Source organism: Bicyclus anynana, chromosome 8, assembly GCF_947172395.1.
Source record: "Bicyclus anynana chromosome 8, ilBicAnyn1.1, whole genome shotgun sequence".
NCBI classification, from domain to species: Eukaryota; Metazoa; Arthropoda; class Insecta; order Lepidoptera; family Nymphalidae; genus Bicyclus; species Bicyclus anynana.
Window position 1 is genome coordinate 9377175 of NC_069090.1, and position 27999 is coordinate 9405173.

General features: G+C 33.5%; 2 protein-coding genes across 3 annotated transcripts in view; one reads left to right on the top strand and one right to left on the bottom strand.

The window, feature by feature from the left end:
- Positions 1-27943, bottom strand: LOC112049935 (glucose dehydrogenase [FAD, quinone]). The gene is made up of 2 exons (XM_024088004.2): positions 27788-27943; positions 1-5548 (listed from the first exon to the last, which is right to left on the bottom strand). Exon 2 carries the CDS (start codon positions 5546-5548, stop codon positions 3671-3673), a length of 1878 nt encoding a protein of 625 aa, XP_023943772.2. The 5' UTR covers positions 27788-27943; the 3' UTR covers positions 1-3670.
- The window catches only part of LOC112055976 (flotillin-2), a 294787-nt gene that overhangs the window by 52217 nt on the left and 214571 nt on the right, over positions 1-27999 (top strand). The window lies entirely within an intron of this gene.

The window sequence follows — 27999 nt, forward strand, 5'->3', positions numbered from 1 at the left end:
TCATATTAATTTAAATGATTTAATACATACCTACTCAATAATCTTGTACATTTAAACTTAATAATTAGCACATATTAATTAAATAATATTAACTTAATTTGTAGGTATACAATATACATATCTACAAACGGACGTAGTCTTTTTAGGAAATATTAGCGCAAATTGTCTAACTACACATCGACTGATTTTTACAGTTACCCATGTGCGAATTTGTGTATCTTACATAAAGTGTTAAGTTATACATAACTAGCTGACGCCATGCGTTTTGATCCGCGTGGTTCCCGTTCCCGTAGGAATATGGGGACTATAAACATATAGCCATAAGGAGCAGTGATAGCCTAGTGGATATGACCTCTGCCTCCGATTCCGGAGGGTGTGGGTTCGAATCCGGTCCCGGGCATGCACCTCCAACTTTTCAGTTGTGTGCATTTTAAGAAATTAATTATCACGTGTCTCAATCGGTGAAGGAAAACATCGTGAGGAAACCTGCATACCAGAGAATTATCTTCATTCTCTGCGTGTGTGAAGTCTGCCAATCCGCATTGGGCCAGCGTGGTGGACTATTGGCCTAACCCCTCTCATTCTGAGAGGAGACTCGAGCTCAGCAGTGAGCCGAATATGGGTTGATGACGACGACGACGAAACATATAGCCTATACCTTCCTCGATAAATGGGCTAGCTAACACTGAATGAATTTTTCCCTGCCAGTTGGTCCTGAGATTAGCGCGTTCAACCAAACAAACAAACTCTTCAGCTTTATAATATTAGTATAGATATCTATCTACACATAGGTCTACTCTTACTATAAATCAACTTTACAAGTTGTTAGTTGACTATTTCAGCCCGTTTGTTTTTGTTTGTGGTTTGTTTTAACTAACACTAGAGTGCTTACAAGTAAATATTAAATAATCTTGTGTCATGATAATACCATTGGCGCCAACATTATTATAGTTGGAGAGCCGAAGATGGGATTATTGCAGTGCGCGGCAGATGAACATAAATGATTACACCCTGCACGTTGTTGAATATCTCCACCAAGTGTCAGCCCATAATATAGGCGTTCATTTTGAAAATCTAACAATTTGAGCTTAACGTAAGAGAATGGAAGAACAAAATAAAACCTCTATAATTATGTAACAGTACTCGAGCCACAAGCGCGGTTATTTTATTGAAGGAAATAAACCCCCCGAAATAATAAAAAATGTCTTTATAGTCTGTAGTTTTGTCCCACCACTGAAAGCGAAAATAATGTTGCCATTTATTCTTCCTGTCATTTACCAATTAATGTATTCAGTCCCCATGTCGCTTTAGTAACTGCAAATTTACCATCCTGGGCTCTCCTACTAGGAGTAATGTAAGAATTTAAATGTAGACATAATTAGAAACAAAGTAACATTATAACAAATACGACATTAATTATTATTTTTACTACTTATACCTATAAAATAAATAGAATCGTCGACTCTAACTAAATATAGACTATCGTGTTGATAGGATAATAATCTACGTTAACCTTTATCCAAAACCAGCACTTGATTTGTTTACGTAGAATATTTTAAATAAAATCCTTTTAATAAATAATGCAACTTTTAATTTTAGTAGATATCTAAGAAAAATAAAAGTTTGAAAGAGCAACTGTAAAGTTCATTGCTGGCTCTTCTCAGCAGAACCTGCCTTCCAAACCGGTGGTAGACTTTACAAAAGTGCTTGTAAACTAAACCAACTTGAAATAAATGAATTGGGATTTTGATTTTGAAGAGTAGTAGTCGGTATTTTACAACGGAGCTCATCCGTGTAGGTACTACCAGCAATCGTGATGCTATAATGCCAAACGCTACCAAACAGCATCGCTTTATTAAGACAGGCGTCCACGTATCCCCGTCGTAAGTATCGGACGCATCGGATTTTTAATTTTACGGTGGATTCGTGCGTTCCGAACGATGCGGATCAGTGGACGTACTTGTATGACTTTGTCAAAGAATAGTGCGATCCGTTTGATGCGATACGTACGAGGTGGATCTGTGGACGTCTACCATTAGCAGCAAAGTTTTTTGCTTCGATCAGCTTGTTCCGTCAATATGCAGTCAAACAAAATTTAACGGTTGGATGTTTGTAATGCGGGCTACAGACTTTTAGTTTTAATTGTACAGTCTGTAAACTGTTCAGTTAAATCGCCTGTGTGTAGGCAAAACTGAAAAATGCAGTTTTAATTGTACAGTAGACAAACACACCTTCATGCATATGCATATATATTAATCTATAAAAACTTTGAACTATCTATTTATTTATTTTTACAACGGAGTAATGATTTTATTTAAATTCTACGCTTTACAGACAGTCTCTCAATACATTTACATACTTACATTTTACACTATATGATGCTAGAACTATTTTAATAAATATTGAATCTCCTAACGTAATATCAATAGCAAATGCTACTTTGCTTGTAATATTATGTTATAAATTTAGATTTTATAAAAGTAACTCTTGTATAAATGATCTATCATCTATTGTTATTCAATATTTCAATTTAATATAAGTTCAATTTCGTTCAAGTTATTCACTAAGCTTTCACTGCATAACTTTGATTATTATATGTTGGTTATTTGTTGGAAGTCTAGCTTTGGTGGGTGTAATTTAAGCAGTCATATTAATACGTTTTGTACGAAATATCTACTTTACAGGAATGCTTCAAGCGGTTGAAGAAAACAAAACAATTTCTTCATAACAATATAACATAAATATATAAATACTAGCGGATGCCCGTTACTTCGTCCGCGTGGATTTCAATTTTTCACAAATCCCTCGGGATTTTTTTCCTGTATGAAAAATAGCCTATGTGTCAATTCAGAGCAAAATCTTTTTCCATTCAAAATTTCTGCCTAATCACTTCAGTAACCGCAGCTTAAAGGTGGAACAAACATATAGAAACTTTCACCTTTTTAATATTAGTGTGATTTCAGTACAAATTTCAACACAGTTTTATTAACTTTACATCAGATAATAAAACTCTGGGTCATAATAACTAGCATTTTCAAAGATGCTGCTTTATAAGCAACGTCGGTTACAAAAATGCCAAAGTAATAACCATCATACTTTATAAAGCCAAGATATTAACATAAATCTACTGATTGGTGGAAATGTAATGTCTGTATGATTTAGCACGACTTTTATTGAATTTTTGTATTAAAATTACACAGTATTGATTAATTACCCGTCTCAATCAAGGTCTCTGTCTGCACTATTAGAAAGTATGTGTGGTATTTCGAAAATATTTAAAATGTAATTTTTTTAGAAATCCTATTAATATTATATTTCTACACGATAACGACGACACGGTAATAGTTTGGTATATATAATAATTGTATGTAAAATAGATGGCGTGAGTATATATAAATATACATAACCTTTTTAAACATTTTCATATAAAATTGCAATTAATTATTATCTAACACAAAAGATTGCTGAATATGATTTGGGGTTGCTCTAAGCAAATTTCAATATTATGTGAATAAATTACTAATAACACAAAAACAAGTCTCTTTAAAGTTTAGACGATGAGGAAACCAAACTTAAAATAATTTAATATTATTAATTTACTTAATATAATTACATCACAGTCAAGCTTAAAACATAATTGAATTTTTAATAAATATGTACATGCTCATGTTTATTGTTTTCGTCCCCAGTCTTCTTTTATCATATCAGCGCCCTTTTCTGCAATCATATATGTCGGAGCATTAGTGTGACTGGATGTTATTTCTGGCATTATACTAGCGTCGATTACTCTTAATTTAGAAATCCCGTGGACTTTTAATCTATGGTTTACAACTGTCGATGGATCACTTTCGAGTCCCATTTTACAAGTCCCGCTTTGATGGTAAATTGTGAAGGTGAACATTTGCGCTTGACAAGCAAAGTATGCATCACTGCCGAAGGGACCGTATTTAAGACAATCAGCTATAGGGACATCATACAATTTTGCTCCTAACTTTTTCATGGAAGGCTGTCTTGAAATTTCAATAGCGATTTTGATACCTTCAACGATTTTCTGTAAATCCTCTGGATATTCAAAATAGTTTGGAATTAAGGTCGGATGAACCTTTGGATTTCTACTGCGTAACATTACTCTTCCTCTAGATTTAGGTCGCATTAGCATTGGGAATACCATAAAAGCGTCTTTATCCCCTAATGGAGAGTAAGTATTTGTAAAAATTTGTTCATCAAAGCCAAAGTTTCTGTGTAAAAGGGGGTCAGAATTCAAACCTCCACTTATGAACAGTAATTCTACATCAGGCCAACTTGTTACATTGAATTTGTCTTTAAGGTCGAGAAATAATAGCGCCTCGCAACCACCGGGGACTGATAAGGGACCTTTGTGATTTCTCATCCATTTGAATACTAAGTCTAAGTGGTTCAGTATGTAACCTGTGGAAAGGGATACATTTTGTTGTTGTACCATAAATTGAACTCCTCCAGCTGCAATATGATCCATTAGGTTATATCCTACTGGTAAATCTTTTACGACCGGAATATTTAAGGACTCTAAATGGTCTCTGGGACCAATTCCCGAAAGCATCAGTAATTGAGGTGAGTTAATGGCACCTGCTGAAATTATAACTTCTTTTTTGGCTAAAATCTTGTATCGCTTGCCGCGTCTTTCGAATTCAACGCCTATTACTTTGGTTTTCGTATCATCAAAAATAAGTTTCGTTACCATACTAAGTTTGGTTAAATGCAGGTTGTTTCTTTTATTAATTGGATGAAGATATGCTCTACTTGAACTGTGCCGGGTTCCATTCTTCATAGAAAGTTGCAAAAAGGATACACCCGCTGGATTTGCCCCGTTGTGATCATTATATTTAAAACCCAATTCTTGAGCTCCCTTTACCCATGCTTTGCCTTTTGTTGTACGGTAAGGGGCGTGTTCGACATTTAAATAACCATCGCGTCCATGGTACTGGCGATTATCGTGTGCGGGAATATTAAAATTTTCGATTTTTTTAAAGTAAGGAAGTACTTCGTTCCATCCCCAACCTTCATTGCCTAGTGCTTCCCAATTGTTGTAGTCGGGAGCGGCACCTCTTGTATATATCATGAAGTTCAAGACGCTGGAACCTCCAACAACTTTTCCACGTGGCCAGTTACATTGTTGGTTTTCAAAGCCAGCACAGTATTTGTTAGAGGATTTTGTTTTGTATCTCCAATTAGCTTCGGTCAACTGAAGATGATTTGCTAGAATAGGAATATCCATAACAAAATTTTCGTTATTTCCAGCTTCTACGAGTAACACCTTCCATTCGGGTATTTCTGTTAAACGGTTAGCTAGCACGCACCCTGCGGTGCCAGCACCGATGACTATGAAATCATATTCCGAAAGGAGATACTGTTGATCTGGTGGTTCGTTATCGAGTTGTCTCGTGCCTTCTTGAAGAAATTGCATAAAAGACGAAATCGGATTTGCATTTTGTGTGTCGGTTGGAATAAAAAACGTGAAGAAGATCCATAGCGTCGCCATCAACATCGGCGCTCGACGCTGATTCTTCATCTGAAAATAAAAAAAAACAAAGACAATCATATAATTGTAGATATAACACTAACTGTGCCTAGTAATAGTAACGCACTCGCCGTAAAAATAAAAATAAATAAATAAAAAGTTTTAAATTTAAAAATAGTTTTCGAGCCAGATTCTTATATATCCACAAAAAAGGAGATCAGAAAATAAACAATCAATTATTGTTAACAAAGATATACTTAATAAACAGGTGTTTCGTTTTATTTTAAATACTCTTAAATGATAAATTTAAGAGCATTTAAAATAATCTAATAATTATTCTTTAATGGTCGTAATTAAATAGCATGTACTACATCCAATGTTAAGGAATTTCAATGAAGTCTGTGACCTTGATTACTAATCCCTGGTATTGTATACAAGGTAGGCGTATTTTCCTCGACCCGCTGAAACATCGTTGCATGTTAATAAAACTCATCTTCTTAATCTGATTAATAAAATGCAATCGTTTCTTGACGTAACTAATTAAGGATATCACAAATAATTCTTTTTTTATATAATTTGTGTTTACTATTAAATTGTCTTTTCAAGAGAACTAATATAATTGGTTTTGACTTGAAACATTATTTTAGTTATTGTTTATCATCAATTTCGTTTAACCGCTCGAACTGAAGATTTTAAATGACTCATTTAGTTCAAGGCGATACTATCGAGATTCGAACAACTAATTTGTGTTAACAAAATAATCTGAGGAAAATCTGTAAAATAAAATAAGGTTACACAGGTGTTAGTTATCAGTGATATGAGTTATAAGTTATTTTGTCCTTGAAAAATATTTTTGACAATGCAATAATCGAAGTAAAATCGTTAGAATGTGAGTTTAAGTTCATCTACATTTAAATGAATGATATAAATAAAAATGCATTCGCTGACTTCGTTCCGTCCGGTAGACCTCTATAGTAAAGGCATAAATAAACTGCCATCAAAATGGCAAAACTATACTTATATAATTTGGACCAGCACTTTGATTAGTTAAAATAATAGTTTTTATATTTTAAATTTTTCATACAAATCTCCAATACATAGGTAATAAAAACGCGCACGCGCAATGAAGGGTTCCGTGGATTAAATGAGCACTTTAAACCCTTTTATTGCAAAAATACCGATATCGATATACACTATAACTATCACACAAAATGGGAAAAAATTGCCTCACTTTGCATCTAAAGAAGAAAGCACAATTTTTTTCTTACAACTTTATATATTTAATTAACAACGGTATGCAATTTTCGAGTTCCAATTAAGATTTTTAAGTTGGCCGCCTATAACTCTTAGCAATTGCCGTCATAGTTTTGCTTTTAATTTCAGTATACATCCTACATCCGTGAATTTTTCACGTAAACGTATAATATTTATTACATGCTATATTTAAATAAAGTAAATTTCATCCCACTGCTGGTCAAAGGCTCTTCCATTGTGTCCTTTGCATAGCAGATCGAGTCCAGTATGTACCTTCAAAGGCAATCAGATCGTCTTTCCATCTACTAATTGGTCTGCCTCTTTTTCTTTTTGCATCCCTTGGGCACCACGATGTTGTTATACTACTCCAATTGTCATTTGATTTTCTTGTTATATGTCCTGCCCAGTTCCATTTCAACCGCTTTGTTATTTTTTCTACGTCTTTCACTTTACTTTTTAGTCGAATATGGGTTTTAGTCCTTGTGGACTACGAAACCCTAAAAACCCAATATTATTGATGAATAGCTATTTAATTAGCGTTATCAGTTCTTGTTGCTTAATGAATATTTTTTCAACATCTTTATGATGTATGACGTAAGAAAGGCTTTTGTAACGCTTGGATCTTTAATATCTGTGGATAATAATTCTGACGTTTGGGTCTTCCCGCAAAACATAGACATCGGTTTAAATTACCGGATATTCTCGATTTCCAATGTTGTTGTTACGTGTTATTCACTTACTGTAATGTAATTACTCGTGAGGTACAAATGTCAATTACTATTCAGTTTTCCAAGAAGCGACACGATCGTTAAGCATATTTAACTCCAATAATTATGCACTAACTGGTGACTCTAGAATTCTAAACAATCAAGAATATGTTTATATCTCTTGGTTAAATTCTGATCCTGGTCACAGAGATTTTGCAAATGGAGTTCATTAGGTTTTGGTCACTAATCAGATATGCGAGTACAACGAGAATAGACATCGAAATACATAAACACAGGTTATTAAAAAAAATACAGACAGTACTATAATGCAAGGAGTGTATATCAATAGAATCCAGTTACTATCTATTAGTGAATTTTGAAATTACAGACTGACTTTTGTTTTTGGCTGGTGGGAGGCTTCGGCCGTGGCTAGTTACCACCCTACCGATAAAGACGTACCGCCAAGCAATTTAGCGTTCCGGTACGATGTCGTACATCCTACTCTTAACAAGGAAGCCCGCTTCCATCTTAGATTACATCATCACTTACCATCAGGTGAGATTACAGTCAAGGGCTAACTTGTAGGGAATAAAAAAAAAATTACACTTAACTTATATTTATATGTAGATATTGAAATTTGCAACCTACAATATTTCAATTGGCATTGACTTTGGGAGCTCATTTTGCATTTTGCATATTGTTTCTGGGCATTTTCATAATGATAACAACGAATACTTGCATATACATGATCAATAACTGGGAAACACAAAGATTAGTATTTTTCAACAGCTTGCTTTTTAATGACGCCTTATCGGATTAAGATATCTCGGAATGGGTAAATCCCTGCATCAGTAAGAATAGCAGTGCATTGCTCTTTGGATCGATTGAGTATTATTATTAATCACTGATAGATTGATCTTAATCGACGTCTATATACTCCACTCTAGGAGTAGATATACTATTCGATCAATCTTGGTACAAAGTTGAAGGAGTAAATGACTCACAAATGTTTATGACAACCGTTGTTGTTCCTAGAGTTGTCCCAGTCAGAAGTCTTACAGCGAAAGGTTTCGAGCATTATTATCTTTGAATCCTTCGCTAGGCTGTTGGATCAATGTTTGGATATAGCAGGCAGGCTTCAGACGGCACTTTTTCTGAAGGTTCCTTACTCTGATTCCCTGAACATTGGTTACTTGGCCTCTCAAGCTCTGCAACTCGATTAAATATTTTTAGCAGTGCTATACGTATTTTACTTTACTACATAATTTTTTTCAAATTACATCAATTAAAAAGGAATTTAATTAAGTGGTGGTAAAATATTGTAATTAAGGTCAATATTTACCTGGGAAGTCCCAAATTTAAATCCGGGTGAGGTTAATTTGGAATTTACAATAATTAGTGGTTTGCCGGAGTGCCTTCAGCCACGTTCGCTTAACGTAACATGACGTCACGGCACATTTGTAAATTAAAAAATATACTATAATTTGTGATTTGATTTGAATTATCTTGTTGTGTTATTGTGTTATAAATTACACTTTTACTTTGATAAAATCATAATATTGTTAGGGACTTACGTGTGTTGGTCAGGAACGGCATTTCTAACTGTAGATTTGAAGATTATGCATTATATTGCATTTGCATTGCGCTATATATACATATTCTAATCTATACATGCTTGTGTTTCTGATAAAATACCCGAACACGTGGAGTAACTATAATGTTGTAAGGTCATTTGTAATTTTAGTAGTTTATGGAATTGAGTAATCTTTATTATGACTAATTATATTATTTATTGCTACGTGAGACGGCTCACACTCTACCGATGCCATTTTCGATGTAATCAATCATAACTGTAGGTATAATATAGCATTCATACATACAGTATGGTATGATGCACTGTAAAAAAGTCTAAACCATCAATACTTAATACATATAAATAACATTAAAGTATAAAGGTGATTTCAAAATAACTGTGTAATATCAAGTGTTAATAATTATTTAATTTTTTTTTTAAATCGTATGTCTGTTTGTTTGTCTGGACTAATGTATGGAACGGCTGTACGGTTTTTTATTGGACAATGGAAGACAGAGGAGGTTCTTGAACACCATATGGGCTATTTTTGTCCTGAAAAATCCATGGTTTCTATGGGATTAGCGAAAAACTAAATTTCACGGTTACTATATATATATAGTGTAACTGCCTCGTTAGCCCCCCACCCCCCGCGCTATTTACGCCTATGATACTTGGAGTGTGTGAAAGAGGATATGACTGTGTAAAGCAGTAGAATGACCAGTTATATATATATCAGTTAGATAGAATGGAAGAAATTGACATAATATTTCGATCCCAAATAAGTGGGATAAGGAAAAGGAGATGATGTGTAAAGGTAATCTATGATGCTTTATAACATGTTTGTGGGTTAATTATAAACTTGCGTATAATTACTTCTTTCTAGTATCCGTCTACGTTAGTAAACTTGTTTTAATCGTTTAATTGTCACCCGCTTGACAGATATAATAACACACGTTAGTAAAGTTGAAGAATTAAATGCTTGTCAGTACCGTGTTTGTTAATTAATCATTAATCATTTATGCATTAAAGCTTAAGCTTTAAACTGCGATACACTTAAGACTAAGTGATGACACTAAATACTTGTTCATAAAGGCTAGCAGGACGCCTCGTAGTTTCGCGTTCCCATTGGAATATGGGGATAAATAATAGTTTAATATTAATATGCTCCTGACCATATATTTACGCAAGAAATATTATAGTGCACAAGTGTGTACGCAAGCACAGATGCACTCTCTATTCCTCACTCTCATAGTAGATGGGACGTCAGACCGACACGACCGGTGAGAGATTAGGTGCAAGACTGAGGGATTTACATGCTTTCCGAGGTACGGGGGTGTAACTACTAACTAACACCGCCAACTTACCAACTCGATTCGATATAGCTATTACCCCCTTATAACCTCGGAATCTTTCCCTTTTTATAATATTAGTATAGATAATATTACTATATACCTACTTATATTTAATAAATACCAACAACCTTGAATATAATTATAAACTTTACAGACTTTTATAACAAAATTGAATCCCTTTTAACTCTGGATGAAACTTCTTAAAATATTTTACCCTATGTTCTACTTAAAGGTCCACTTTATCTCTATATCAATATTTATCAGAATTGTTCAAAAATTTAGCCACGAAAATTTAACAGACAGACAAACTTGCTTACGCATTTAATGTTTGTGTACTAAAAATACTGACTAGAAGTAGGTACTGACCAGAAGTAGAATTTGGTATTAATAAATAGATTTAAGTTATTTTTAACCGACTTCATTACGTCGCAGTTTTTTCCGAGCATTTTTATTTTAGACTTTATCACACTTGCATACTATGTTTCGGTTGGGTAGTACGAGTTATTATCATGATCAATCTACGTTATTCTAGTTAATTTAGTACCACAGCGAACTGGTATATATTTACAATACTAGCGGACGACCGCAAGAAATTCGATGTGAACTTTCTACCCCTATTTAATCTCTTTCTTTTAATATTTTGTTTATATAATAAAAAGGACACTAACTATTTTATAAAAATATAACTCAAATCATGAATGATTAAATATTAAAAAAACTTTAACCCCTTTTGGACCCTTTAGGGGTAGAGTTTTGAAAAAAATCTTGAATAACATTACTTTTAGTATTTTTCTAGTAATACAAATGTAACGTGAAAAATGAATGATTTTACATGCGAACTATCAACCCCTATTTCACCCCCTTCTGATTTTATTTTCTCGACAAAAAGTATCGTATAACGTTCTTCGTATTATGGTCTCAGATCGAGCTAGATTTTAATTAAATTTATTCAGTAGTTTCAGCGTGACGCCCGGTCAAAACGTGGACAGATAGGCAGACAAAAGATAAAAATTAAATAAATTAAATATTTTTGGCTTCAGTTCTATTATATAATGTCCTCCAACAAAAATTTCAACATATCTTCGATGTACAGATTAGGACCTGTTAAAAATTTTCTTATAAGTAGGTATAGATAACGGTTATTATTACCTATTATTGAATTACTTTGCAATGAATTCTGGTATCTCAGACAAATCAATTGTCTCATTTCCTTTAAAAATATAAAGTGAACCCATACGAACATTTCAACAATAAGGCAATTTACATAAAGAATAAATCATCTGTAAAGAATATAATGTAGGGACCTATACCTAAAACCTGTGTCATAGTTCATTTTTGAAAACTACATGAAAATACTACAATGGTTTGCCTTGTCCTTATTTTGTCAGACTCTGCCATGGAAATCACAAACTTTCTAAATATTTTATTTCTAGGAACAAGGACTAAAATGTTAAAGAATTATAATATCATACAAAAAGATAAAATACACATTCATTTCTCACATTTTTGAATCGGATTTTTGCCGTCAAATTACCATAATCAGTCGAATTCAAAATGAGATTTTTACAAAGAATTTTATGTTTTGATTATGATTTAGTAACCAAAAATTTGTAGTGGGCAGGATAAAGACTGCGATCTAGTGTATTTCCTTAGAGTTGTGCATAATTTAAACGTATATGGAAATCTGCAACATTTTATAAAGCCTGAATTGGCAAACTAGTGTTATGTTACGATGTTGGTGTTATGGTTGGAAGTCGTGGGAAGAATGACCCTGATTGTATTGTTGAAGTGTTTTTTCGTATTTTCTTTATCCTTTGATATTGGTTAAGCTAAATAGGTACCTACTTGTATATAAAGGGGAAGTAATTATTGGATAAGGATATATAAGAAAGAAAATAAATTTATTAATATCTAAAAGTTACAGACAGTCAGTAACCTTATGACAGCATGTCTGTCTGTGACGCTTAAAAAGAAAGGGTGTGCAGCTCAGCATATGCCGTGCACATGTGATATGTAATGAAAAATTACAGTGTAATTTATATTATATGTGTATGTAAGTATTTCTTAATTAATAAAATATATAGGTAGTAAATAGAAAATCATACTAAAATTAAAATAAATAAGTAAATTATTAACTAATGTGTCACAAAAAACACTTTAAAAAAACTTTTAAAAACACTTTAAAAACACTTTCAATAAAAAAACTTTATTTATCCTAATCATCATTTCCCTCTATAAAGTTGATATTTCCACCGCACAATCATCAAATTCCTTTTGTCGATCTAGTAAAAAGTTTCTTAATTTTCTACGAAAAGAAAATTTGCTTTATGTGGATTAAGGCATGATAGCCCAGTGGAAATTACCTTTGCTTTTGAATCGGTGGGCGTAGGTTATATAAACAAAATAATGGACCAAAAAACCTCCTGGCAACATGCAGAATCGTATTTGCATGCTTTTCTCAATTCAAAACTGTAAATATAATGAGAAACGCGAATTACGCACACTCAAAGCGCCTGGTCTATACAGGGTGCTCGGGAGTATTTCCCATAACTCTAGGGTTATATGCTTTAAGGAAAATGAATAAAAAAATGTCTAAGAAATATGTGTTTTAAAATAAATATTTTCGGAGTAAAAATATTTCTTTTGTAAATAGATCTTAAATTGTATCCCTTATGACCTCACCAAACTTATTCATTGATAAATATCATGAAGTAGCTTACTAGTGAAGTGCCTGTTGCAATATCTCCTCGATATCGACAGTCTTACCGCTACCATTAAGCATTTTAAAATGCAAGGATAGATAAAGGCGTGTGTTACACGGGTAGTTGGAATTATTTGAATATTATTTACTTGAGTTTTTTTTTAGTTAGAAAAAATAGTTATGCTATAAGTGGACATGTCAAAACCTTGAAGTTATGGGAAATACTCCCGAGCACCCTGTATAATATACTGACGATACTATGCACCCGTATAAAATAAGGAAATCAGTTTTATATATTTGTAATGCTATTATATTGTATCAGTTGTGCTGGTCTATATTCTTTAGGAATGAGTAATGATACGAGTACAAAGAAGCATGTGGACTGCTGACGTATGTATTGGAATGTTTATAGGTTGTATATGTATATACTACGTTGTACGTTACAAGTGCTAAGTCTAATATACTAGTTAGTAGGTTATCGCAATTTTTGCGCTTTTTGTTCGAAATAAGAACTTTCTTCGTTTCCTTTCTTTTACTTTTTCCTTAACGAAAATGGCCTATTATTCTATTATCTATCATCTTCATCATTATCAACCCATATTCGGCTCATTGCTAAGCATGAGTTTCCTCTCAGAATGAGAGGGGTTAGGCCAATAGTCCACGTTGGCCCAATGCGGAGTGGCAGACTTCACACACGCAGAGAATTAAGAAAATTCTCTGGTATACAGATTTCCTCACGAAGTTTTTCTTCACCGTTTGAGAAAGGTGATATTTAATTTCATAAAATGCACACAACTGAAAAGTTGGAGGTGCATGCCCCGGACCGGATTCGAACCTACACCCACCGGAATCGGAGGCAGAGGTCATATCCACTGGGCTATCAAGACTCTATCTAACTTTCTTCGTGCCTTAACGAAAATAGAAAATATAATTCTATTATATTATAAATACATCCATTAAATTTCAGCTAAAGCAATTCAGTAGTTTTTGCGTGAAAAAGTAACAAACATCCATGCATACATCCAAACAAACTTTCACTTTTATAATGTTAGATATTCATCGAAGTTTTATTATATTATTTTATCTGCTTTTAAGGGTAGATACAAATCGAACAAATCATACGTCATAGGAATAGTTCCAGCCGTTTTGGACTACATATACACATATGTGTAAGCAATCTACTTTGTATTAATACATACAAATTTACAAATTTTAACGGGCCTCTTGTATTTTTTAACGTCTATGTCTATGTCTTTTATATCGCGAAATGTTGTTTCTTACGTATGCGGCTATATTTGGTTAATTAATGAAATAACCAAATTGAATTCATATTGACTCGAGGCCGTGTCACACTTAGCATTATAATAGCAGAAACAAAGAAAATATAGATAAATACAGCGTCATATAAAGAATCTCGATGCGAAACGGAAGTGTAGCTAGAGGCGTGTTGTTTTATTATGAATACGATGTTTAAGATTTGTTTTAGTACTTATATTGATTTTGTGAACTCGTAGGGGGTCCTCTCTGAGCGGTAAATCTCTGGATTTACTGAAACTGAATATTTTACTGATAGTAAGCCACGTTATTTGTGAGTGTCACAGGGTATATTTTACTGTCGTATTCCCACGGGAACGGGAACTACGCGGGGCGTCTGCGAGTCAGTAATGTATATTATTCGGTGAGTGCGCGCAACCTAAGAAATTAAATTAATCTATACTAATTTACTTATTTACTAATTATAAAGCTGAAGAGTTTGTTTCTTTGTTTGATTGAACGCGCCAATCTCAGGAACTACTGGTCCGATTTGAAAAATTATTTTAGTGTTAGATAGCCCGTTTTTCGAGAAAGGCTATAGGCTATATATTATCCCCGTATTCCTACGGGAATCGAAACTAGCTAGCCCCAAATTAAGCGTACAACGTAGATTGTGTTATGGGCACTAAGATAGCTGATTTTATCATATATTCATTTTCATACTACATATAAATATTTATACAATGTATAAATATTATTTTAATTAATATAATTTAATTATTATTATACAAATCTGTTTAAAGATGACTAACGTTTCAATAAATAATAACGATGTTGACGATTATAGAGCGCACAAGAATAAAATCGAAGACAATACGTTACGATATGCATAATTATATGAATGTCATCATGTCTTTACCTAATACCTGCTATTGACAGTGATAATGATTTATTATGATGTAAAGTGCTAAGTAGATGTTAAGTAAACAGCTATTCGATTGACATTATTTTATCAGTGTCCTAAGTAACTGATATAAAACCTTTGTGAACCTAATAACCAATATGTTAACTCTCTAAAGTTAACAAAATGCACGTGTTGTAATGCAATATAAAACCTTTATCATCTGACTAAAAACGAACGGTACTTTTTTAAATCTTAGCAAAGAGTTTTTATGGCAGAAAAGTGCTCAACATTTTATGAATAAAATTAATTTTGTGAGAAAAATTATTTAAAAAAAATTTCATTCAAAAATTTTATTGGTAATACTGTTTTTGGTGCATTTGCCCCAAAAAAACCCACGCAGTTCGCTATCTGTGCAAAAATGTCATTATATGGAAAACAGGCAAAGATGCAAATTCATTTTCAGAAAGTGTGTTTCCTCGCAAATGTGTTTTAAAACGACGTATACATACGTGCGCTTTGGTAATTACAGCCCCTGCTTCCTTACTATAACTCTCGCCTACGGCTCGATCTTGCAGTATCACCACGGCTGTTATAATCAACTTACCACACTTATATCCTTATGTACTATTATCGTAGTTTCCAACATTACTGTTTTTTACTCGTACGAACTCACACAATAATTATAATGTATCATACCGTTCAATCTATCATTTGAATAGTGATGCTAAACTTGCAAACATTCCTCGGCTTTGCATAGACTACACAAATAGAAACATCTTTTTTTTGTAGGAAATCTCACTCGGAAACTGGTTTCGGATGTGAAATTTGTAGGGCTATGTAGTACTCATTCAATCCGCCTGTCAGGGTTCCTAGGTCGTAACTCGTAAGGCAGTTGGAGAAAAATGGCCTAGGTTCCTGTGTTCGGGACTAGGGATAGACATAGCCCAGGATCCGTGGAGCAACCAGCTGTTTTTTTTATTGTTGCTTAAATAATAGTTTTACTACTTAACAGCCACAATGTCCTACAAATTGCGTGGTACATTATCTTGTTCCAACGCTCAGAATTTTTAATTACCTACCTGGTAACCCAGTTAGCTACCAGAACCAATAATTTTCGTAAATAAAAAAGTTTAACGTTATCAAGATGAAGCCATCTTGATGAGAAGTTCAACTTTTTACAAGGTAAATTAACTTGATAGTAATCAATTGTAAAAATGTTCCTCGGATCCTGGGCTAACAAGTTAAGGCGACGAGCACGGCTACTCCCTTTGTTTTTATGCGTCTGGAATGTTTGTTTCCTATTACCTATACTCGGCGCTCGCCATCTTTATTGTCTTAGACATTCACATTTCCTCATTGACCAGTTTATCATGATTTTTAATAAATCAAATTGTGTTATTTAAAGAAGAGGTTATAGACAGACCGATGGGTGGAGTTGTTTTAATATTTGGTGATTAATTAATGAATGTTAATTGCGTGCAGGAAATACTGCACACCTACGTAGGTGAAGCCGGGTAAGTGCATTTACCATCTGGGTCAAGATCGAAATGAATCTTGATCGAAATGTTAGAACGCTGTTATTATTTGTAGATTTGTTTCCCAGACCAGTTTACCTTCGTAAACTTTGTACCTTTGAGTTGAATGATCTTTCTGATATTTGAAATAAACACATGCTTTTTGACTCTTTTTTTTTATGTAATTAAAAATCTTAAATATAAAGATCTCGTGCCACAGTTTTTTTTTATTCTTTGACAAACTTTTAGTACCTTGGTACCAGGTGTGGTACTGCGATCACACCTGATGTTAAGTGATGATGCAGTTTAACAGAAGAGTAGTTGCAACGTCCATGAATTCCATTATAAGATGGAAGCAGGCCTAGTTTCAAGAGGCACAAGTTTATTATACCCATATGGTTTCTACGCAGCGCCGGAATGCTAAATTGCTTGGCAGTACGTCTTTGCCAGTAGGTAGTTTGTGGTCGCGCACCTTCAAAATGACTCGTCCGAATTGTATGATTTTTTTCGTGTATTCAATTGGCATGAGAATAGGTCGTATTTAAATATTTTGTATAACGATAATAAATAACGATTTTAGTGTTTTTGTATGAAAAAAATTTAAATCGTAGAACAACGTTTGCCGGGTCAGGTAAATGTTCATCATAAACTCAGAGTAATGGGCTTCACTTGTAAGTTTATAATTTCATTTCAGTTGTTAATATAATTATGTTTATTTTATTGCAGTTTCCACTTTTAAAAATAATTAATTTCACATGAAACTTTAGGGGAAGTTACACAAAAGATCAACTACATCTTATTAAAAGAAAAAGGCGGCGGAAGCGTACCAACGTATAAATAAACCAATAAATGTTTTTTTTTTCTTTTTGCGTACCTATTTTATTTTTATACGTTCAAACACGTATTTTTGTCTTTGGTTTTTTTTGTTATTTATTTTGGGATAATATTTTACTAGTACAAGTTATGACATTTTTGTAATTTGTATGTTTTATTTTTCATACGGGAAATATTTTTTGTCATAAAAAAGCTGGTTTTAAACTTTTAATAACCTCGTTATTGATACAAGTTGGGAGGAGGGTAGTTTATCATAAGTTGTTACTAACCAGATGTCCTTTTTACTGTTGCTTATTTAATAGTTATACAACTTAACAGCCACAATGCCCTACAAATTGCGTGGTACATTATCTCGTTCAGACCCTCAGAAATTTTTATTTCTTGGTAACTCAGTTAAGTAAATAAAAAAGTTGATCGTCTCATCGAGATGAAGATGCTCACGAAAATTTAACTTTATAGTAATCCGTTGTACAAAATGTTCTACGGATCTCTGACTAAAATTTACAAGTATAAGAAAAGGATACAATTGATCATGAAAATAATTCGAAGAAAAACAATTATAAAAAATTGCTCTATAGTCATAACATTAAAATTTGTAGATGTGTATCTAATCTACATACTTACTATCGTATATTTTAAAGAGGTAATGTTCGTGAGTTTGTTAGCTTGTAGTGGAAATCTCGGGATCTACTAAACCGATTTTGAAAACTAGTTTATTGATAGAAAGCTACGTTATTTGTGAGTGTGATGTGATAGGCTATGTTTTATCTCCGTATTCCCATGGGAAATGTAAATACGTGCGTGAAGGTGCGGGACGGCTGTTAGTAAGTTATATGATTTTTTAGCTTTTTTTTTATTCTTTACAAGTTAGCCCTTGACTACAATCTCACCTGATGGTAAGCTGTCTCCCGTTCTACTAGTGATTCCCTTTCCTGTAGGAATACGGGGATAATATATAGCATATAGCCTTCCCCGATAAATGAACTATCTAACACTGTAAGATGGTTTGCAAATCGGACCAGCAGTTCCTGAGATTAGCGCGTGCAAACAAACAAACTCTTCAGCTTTATAATATTAAGTATAGATTTGCCATGACCTCGAGATTTGTAGGCGTTAAATTTGTGTAGAACTTCCTAAAAACCTAGTTTTAGCGTAAAATGCACGTTTTTATATCGAAGTAGTAGTTCCTGAGATTAGCGCATTCAGCCGTACACACACCTTCCGTTTTGATTCACTCACTCACATGAAGATAGTGAATTATGGCATAAATTACATTTTAATTAATCATTAAAATGTAGTGAAACACTCATTCGCACTTATCAGAGTTTTATCAGAGTATTTATATTTAATGAACACTTAACATTTTTAAATACTTTGTAAACTTTATAATACTGCAACATGTAATTATGTAAATTTATATTTATCAACAGTAAAAAAAAATCAATATATAGGTATACCAGTTCACTTACATGTTAAATAATTTTTAACTACTGGAATGTTAAACTATTAGGTACTCTTATGTATGTGTATTAATATTCTAAAGAGGTAAAATTTGTGGTATTGTAGAGGGTAATAAATTTACCGATTTTGAAAATTCTTTTACCACTTGAAAAGCACGTTGTTTGTGATTATAATGAGCGATATTTTATTCCCGTATTCTCTCGGGAACAGGAACTACGAAGGTAAAATCGGGGCTAGTCTGTGCGAATATTATAAAGAGGAAATAATAATTAGTGTGTTTGGATAGGCTCCGAAACTATTGAACCGATTTAAAAAAATCTTTCAATATTGGGAAGCTACACTATCCCCGGGTACTATAGGCTATATTTTATACGGGAATGGGAACTACGCGGAAGAAACCGCGTTGCATCCGCTAGTATAGAATAGGTACAAAATAATTGAAAAATTAAAGAAATTATAATTTTTCAATACCTATATATTAAATAAGTTTTTGCTGTAATCGAAAAATTTCCTTGTCGCGATCAGCGTCTGTCGGTTCCGATAGTCAATAAAAAAAAAATTTAAAAAAATGTATTGACATACAGGATCACAATATTAAGATCGGTTGCATTTCCAAGCAGTTGTTGTTGTTAAGTTGAACTTGTTAAACTTGTTTCACAACATCAGACAAGGCGCGTGTCTGTAAGTGACTTCTCGTATGCAACCATCTCGAACTCGATTCATCATATCCAATGAGATATGCGAGATGAAACTGTTGCGGAGAATAGGGTTACCATGTCGCCAAACCTAATAGCCGGACTGACAAGCCAGTTAGGCCGGACTTTTAGGTAGAAAGGCCGGACCGAATACATTATTGAGGATTTTGTCTCAGTATTAATAGGTTTTTTTTTTATTCTTTACAAGTTAGCCCTTGACTACGATCTCACCTGAAGGTAAGTGATGATGCAGTCTAAGATGGAAGCGGGCTAACTTGTTAGGAGGAGGATGAAAATCCACACCCCTTTCAGTTTCTACACGGCATCGTACCGGAACGCTAAATCGCTTGGCGGTACGTCTTTGCCAGTAGGGTGGTAACTAGCCACGGCCGAAGCCTTCCACCAGCCAGACCTGGACAAAATAAGAAAACCTCAATCTGCCCAGGACCGAACCCAGGATTACCCGTCTTGTAAATCCACCGCGCATACCGCTGCGCCACGGAAGCCGTCAAAAAGGTACTTACAACAAAAAATGTGTGTTAAATTCTAGTGAATTAAGAAATAAAATCGAATGCCAAATCAGTTTTAGGTAGGTACTATTAATCAGTCAAATAGTCATCAGACAAAAATAAATTCTAGATACTTAAACATTCATCAACATATTTAAATATACTAATGCAAGACACAAATAAGACTTTTTTAGCTAAAAATAAATGCGAAATGTAAAAAGCCTAACAAAAACCGGACTAGTCCCGACACCGATTATTTTGGCCGGACACGCAAACAAAAAGCCTAGCTATGTCCGGCTTTATCCGGCCGCCTGGCAACAATACCGAAGAGCAAGATTCTCGTGCAAATGCGGCTTTATTTCAATCAGGAAATAATTTACAAGCTCAAAGGAACTCTTTTGAATAGTTTAATCTTGTTTATGAATGCTTGTTTACCTTTGCGTTGCACTGGTATTAGTAGACGTTTGTCTACAGTCTAAATTGATTGTAGAAAAATAAAAAAATATGTGTGGTACTCGGGGACTGCCGCGGTAAAGCTATTGCATAGCATTTTTTATCAACTTATGCAATTATAATTATTTATTTATGCAGATTTCTTAGAAAAAAATAAAAATAAAATAAAATAAGAATAAATAAAAATAAAATAATGTCTTTACGTTGAGCTCGAATCGACATTTGATTTAATAAGTTTTGCCCCTTAGTTCCACACTACTTATGCAGTTTAGTCGATATGATAACGTCGAAATGTGTTAACTTGATGCACGGCTTGGGTGTTAGGTTTATTATCGTTACGGAATTTCTTTCGGTCGCTGCGCTCGAAAGCCCGCGATAAAAGCTATGCAATAGCTTAATACGTATACTTAAACAATACACACATCACTGTCTATCCCCAAAGTAAGCGTCAGCCTGTGTTATGAGTACTAAGATCGCTAATTTTATATCATATACATTTATATACTACATATATATATGTATATAATTTGTAAATACACCTACAAATACCAATGTACATCACACAAACATTTTCCAGTTTTGGTAATCGAATTGGTTTTATTTGGGCCGTGGAAGTAGAAAGCGGCCGTCAATTTAATAATAATCAATAATAATGAACTCTTTAAAATAAGTTATCATTTCGATTATATAACTAAAAAAAGTTAAAGTGAACTATGTTACTTGAACAGAGTTGTTATTTAAACCATAAAAATCATTTGTACCCCAGTAGCGTAGCGTGCCTTGGCGAGGCCCTGTATAAAATTAGTTGGGGGGCCCTAATGAGGGGTAAAGATTTTTCACAAAAGAGACAAAAATGCTCGTTTAAAATAAATATGACAGTGACTTGGTTGGTTCCAAATATTGGGCGCACGCTAGGTAGTCCAGGATAAATGGATTACCTACATTTTACTAACTTTTACTTTCACACGTAAGGGGCCCCTGTAGTCTAGGGGCCCCGTTTCATTGATACGGCTGATACGACGGTAGCTACGCCCCTGGTACCCCCTATTCCACGGTGGCGGCGTTATTTGACAAGGGTTACAAAAGCACAACTTAGATTTAATGTACCTAACACTAACCCCTCCTGGCGCATGACATGCACCCTTAAATGTAAGTCAATGGACTAAATGTCGTTAAGTACGAATACGAGTACAATGAATGAATGAAAACGTTGTTTTGATACCCCTGCCAACCGCGCATTAGATCGCTTGTCGCCTAGGCCCGTAGTGTGGCCAGAACGAGCGGATTGACTCGCTCAAGTCAATCGTGCTAGGCTTCCGCCTAAGCCACTTCACTGTGGACACAATAGGCCTTTTCATATGTTTGAAAAATCGCGCCCGCCGTCGCAACCGCGCTAGGCCTGCAGTATGGACGAACACAAAGCGTTTGCTTTTAGCGTTGACTGTTCTGTGTTGTCATTAGTTTCTAATTCAGTGTCCACACTATGAGTAAAACATTAAAACAAACACATGTTACAATAAATAAATCATTGTTTTTAAATACACTGGCGTAATTGACATCAGCATACTTAGTTAGGCCTTGGTTACAATAAATCTTTATTTTGAATAATGTAACAACTCTAGTATTGTATTAGAACTAAGTTTAGAGGTCAAAGATTTCGGGGTGTAATCAAAAATAATTGCGTACCTACCTGTAATTACCTTCCTGTAGTAATGAAACACGCAATCACTTTTTTGGGCACTAATAGTTGTTCAGCCTCTTAAAGTTGATTTTAGTTGTAAAAAATAACCTCCAATTTTCAATTTACTAAATAAAATTTTTGTTTATTTTTTTTTATGGATGTTCATGCAAACTACAGTTAGCCTAAATGTGACATGCAAATGCAAAAAGTTTTAAATGTTTAAAGTTGCGAATAAATCTTCGGCAATTGAAACGGAGTATACCTAAGAGATAAAGACTCCAAGAAAGATGAACCAGGATGCTCCGGTTTCAGAGTGAAACGTACATAGAATATTTTCAACGATGTAGTCGCTTGGATTGTTTTTGCTGTTCATAGAGAATAGCGAAATGAAATCAAATAGCAAAATTTTTTCATGTATTAATATTTAAAAATAGCGCAGGAATTTGGAAAATTTCGTTTATCTTAACGATTATTTTATGGATGTTTGTTTATTTGAATGAATTTATGGATGAATGAACTTTTATTTGCCCACATTTAATTTTACAAAGTTATAAAAAATTGCATCGTGGACAAACAAAGTCTCTGCCTTAGCAAGATGTCAGAGCTAATTGTGGCGCTGGTTTTCAGGCGGGACTTGCCCCTGCATTCTGTAAAGTTACAGGGATGTGACATCGCTCATTTCCATGGCAAATACGTTCTTAGTGATCCCATAGAAATAAAGTTTAAATTTTAATAAAACTTGTTATTTGATAAATGAATAAAATTAGAACTAGCGGATCGCTTTGACTTATGTGCACTTCTTCCTTATCCCTACCCTACACTACCATACTACTACCTTACCCCTACGCTACTCTCACCCTACCCTACCCCTGAATTTATTTGTTACAAAAAATGTGATAAATGAAGAACCGCTCGACCGATTTTGTGCAAACTTCACATAAACCTACTACTAAATAGTCCGAACAAAGCCTAAACATTTGGTTAGAATAGGTGTGCCCGTTGTCGACTTATAAAATTATAACGAAAAGTGACATTGATTTTACCTATAGAAGGTACATTACAATTAGATTATACTAGTATTCAATTACTTATTAAGAAATTTGTATATACATCGACGAGTATAAAATAGCGGAATCACACCCCTTGTGTCCTCACGGACGTGCTTATGACTATTAATGCAGTGAACTAAAATTAACACTATTATAAATTAAATTAAAACAGGTATAATTAAAAGCTGTCATATTATTTATGGATGTTTATTGTTTGTTTATTTGACCCGACTTAAAGGTTTAAAGGCTGAAATCTATACAGTCTGGTAAAGCATATGTGCTTTTTTCAAAATTGCACAACTACTACCAAAAATAAACTGTCCATAAGTATTCTGTGCTTTCTACTTATATTTACAAAATGTTATACCGTCAATATAATTAGTTATTTCAATTGACTTTAGTAACTTATAATTTATTATAAACAATATCATGCCTTGATACATTTCCTCATTTAGAATTATTTTTTATTTATTTATTAGCTAGCATGCATTTCTGCATACATTATTTAGTCACTATCTTATACCGGTACTTGTTCGCTTGTTTGTGTGGTTGGTTGAACGCACTAATCTCAAGAACTACAGTGATAAGATAGCCCATTTATCAAGGAAGGCTATAGGCTATATATTATCCCCGCACTCTGACGGAAAAAGTCACCACACGGGTGAAACCGCGCGGCATCAGCTAGTTAAATATATTTTATATGGTGTAGGACTATGGAAGGACGTCCGTAATGACGGACTCCGCAAAGGACCGGAGCGAATAACTTGTTAACAGATACTTATAAAGTAACTAGTTAAACAGCTGTGATTACTAAAAACTAGTGACAGGTGATAAAGCATAATGAACAAAGATGCTACTTATATCTAATCTTATTATTTCTTATTATATTAAACAAAAAATATTATGGATATTGTTAGTCGAGTCGTTCTAGCTGTTGATTATGTAAATGGTAATATTTTTATTATGGTTAATAGCCAGTGGTACTGTCGTTAATTTTTTTTTTTTTATATTTTTGTACTTCTTTCATTTAGAAAGAATACAATACGAACCTATTGTATAACTAATTTAGCTAACTTATCCTTATAGCTACACAAAGCGATATAGTGTGGTGGTTAGAATATTGGCTGCATCAGCCCTTCTGTCATCAATCGACGCCGCAATGGCATAATTTGAAAATCCTTTGTGACATCTCCATGGCCCAACTTCTTTTTAAAAAATAAAAATAAAAATAAATATACTTAAACAATACACATCACTATCTAGCCCCAAAGTAAGCATACAGAGCAGCTTGTGTTATGGGTACTAAGATAGTTGATATTATAATATTCATATACATTTATATACTACATATAAATACTTATATAATGTATAAATACACACACACTGGAAAAAACCCATGTTCATCACACAAATATTTTCCAGTTGTGGGAATCGAACCCACGGTCACTACCCACTACCCACTGCGCCACACGGCCGTCAAACGGTTTTTGAAGTATAACAGTTACTAGCCGACGCCCCACGGTTTCACCCGCGTAGCTCCTGTTCTTGTAAGAATACAGGGATAAAAGATAGTCTATGACACTCACAAATAACGTGCTAACGGGGCTGTTTAAGTAAAAGAATTTACGAAATCGGTTCATTTGGTCTAAATTACCCCTTACAACAGAACACCACAAATATTACCTCGTTATCATATGAGTATAGATCATTTTTCAATATTTCCTTTCCACTCCAATTATTAGGCCTGACTAGAGCTTAACCTATCAGTTTTGAATTCGGCTCCTTACCTGTCCGTGGAGTTATTAAGGCTTAAACTATTGGATGCCGTAATGTTTCATTATCAGCATAGTTTAACGACTCACTACGGGGCTAGGTCTCCTTCCTTTTATATGGAGGATAGATCCACCATGCTGCTTCAATACATAGGTGGGCAGGTTTAAGGGTAGTAATAATGAATAATCTACAGCTCAAAAGTGGTGGCAAATGCAAGTCTTCGTAACTGTTGCATTGTTGCCCTTGCTGTATATGCAAGTTATTTTTTTACTTTTTTACTTTTTTGAAATAGGTAAAAAATGTTGAACTCGCGTCACGGTCAAATGACCATGATCCGTATTCTACTATTTTACACTCGTCGACGAACTTAGGTTTTACTTAGGTTTTTAGGCGGGATAATTCCAAGTGTGTGATGGATTCTTGTATACACCTTTATTACGGCATTGTAATGAAATTTGAAAAATCGACATTGATATTGTGCCGGCTAAAAAAGTTATAAACGTCAAAAGGTCACGAAAATCAGCGGTTATCCAGCGTACAGCATTCAATCTCAGATTTGGTATTGGTTCCCGTTGGACTCATCCTCGAGTCGAAATGCTCAAAGACCAATATTTGGAAAAGTTGGTGATGCTACTCCCCAACGCCTCGAAAAATCGTGATTCTTCGAAGAGTCATGATTTTTAACGTCTTATTATGATTGTTACGGAGCATACAATTATTATCGCCTGCCGTCCCTCTACCCGATATTTGATAAAAGTGGCACATGTATCGTCATATGGTTCTCAAGCCAGAAATAGATTTTCGTAACTAAAACAGTCCCAAACTTTTATAATTTTGTTTTACGTATTTTGTTTTACGTACGAAGCTGCAATTCCAAATTGGGTTAAGGAGGAGATGCCTCTAGTTTGCTAACGAATTATATAATTTTTTCTTCAAGATTGACTATTACCTGGTAATGCAATTTATTTAAATGCAAAGTTTTTAAAACATACGCCACGCGGTTTCAACGCATAGTTTCCATTCCTAGCCCTAGCCTACGTTCATCACAGATAATGTAGGATTCTAATGATGAAGATATTTTTCATATCTGTCTCATAGTTTCAGAGCCTATTCAAAGCAAACAATTTTTTTGTCTTTATAATATTACGGATTATATAGTCCTTACGTTTAATGAGACCATTAGTATTGTAAAAGAAAACATTCTATAAATTTATTTGTACATTGATTTCGAAGAGGAATTGGTATTATTTACATACCTACTGTTTAAGATATTTGTTTGACAGGTTGTCTAATGTATAATTCATGTAGGCGTCGGGTCTTTGAGTTAATATCGTGATTTTAATTGAATTTAAACTCACGTGTTTTCGTATGATCTAATGAAATAATAAACAATGATTCAAAAATAATAAAATTAAGTAAGGAAAATTTGTGAGGTAAACACTGCGTTATATATATCTTTACTCTGCGTTTTAATTTGTTTCTACGGCTATAATCCCATTAATTCTACGTATACTCGTAATATTCTTTCGACTCGGAAGTTTTAGGTGTCTTGATGTTTTTACTCAATATATTCAAAAAACGGTGAACGGATTTTGATTTATCAATAAATGTAATATATTTAATTAATAGCCCCCTACGCTAAGAGTGGTGTTATAAGTTTGACGTCGATGTCTGTTTGTCTGTCAGTTTGAGTGTGTCTGTTTATAGCTCTCAAACATATTGACCCATTTCGATGCGGTTATTTAAATTTGAAACCCAGCAAGTATATAATTTTCTTCTATCCAGCTCACATATTGCAAACCATTTAAACTTTTCTGTTATGATGGAATTTCTGATAAAAAGTCTTTATTTTCATGACCTTTGGGGTTTTTCAACATTTTTAATTTAAACTTATAATACCGTATTGTGACTTGAATGGTGGCGTTTTTTTTAAATAACATCAGAAAATATTTATTTAAAACTTTGCGTGTTTCTTATTATAAACAAACACAAGTTTTAACGAATTCTAGACCACACTGCTATTAAAATTTTAATTAATTAAATAAAATTTTAAATTAAAAAAAGTATTTAAATTAATTTAATATAATATGAAATTTATTAGGTATTTTAAAATTGAATAAAGTGATTTTTACTTTCTAAGAAAAAATCTTCTAGTCCAATACAAACTATGTAAGTACATTAATTTTATTTAATTGTATTAATTTTCACACTTATTTTAATAAAGAGTAAAAATAAATATTAAATAAAATTTATGACTACTTAAGGCTATGTATGGATACTTTCCAATTTTATTGCGGTTTTGTTTTAATATTACTTTATTACGCATATCTAAGCGTAACCTATTTCTAGTTTTGATCTGAAATTAATATATATTTTTTTATTTTTATGAAAACTACTTAATAATTTATGTTTAACTGTTTTAAGTTATTTAGTTATATTTATTTTTTATAAATTATTTATATTTAATTATTAGTGTTCATTTACACGTCACAAATTTACTTTCCTTTAGAATATTTTATTATATCTATAATAAATTCACATTGAATTTTAAAATTATTCTAATGAAGTTTACTCACTTTTGAATTTGAAACACCGGCAATCCGTAAGCATGCACGATACTCAAAATCGTAAACTGAACACGCGTAACTCACTGCATTAATAGAAACTATTGAAAAGAATAATCTCAACAAATGCGCGATCACGGCTCCTTTACATCACTGGTACTGCACGGCGTGCTGCTTCAAGTTTTATTTATCGAAGGAATCGCGTTGACACTCTTACCGTGACC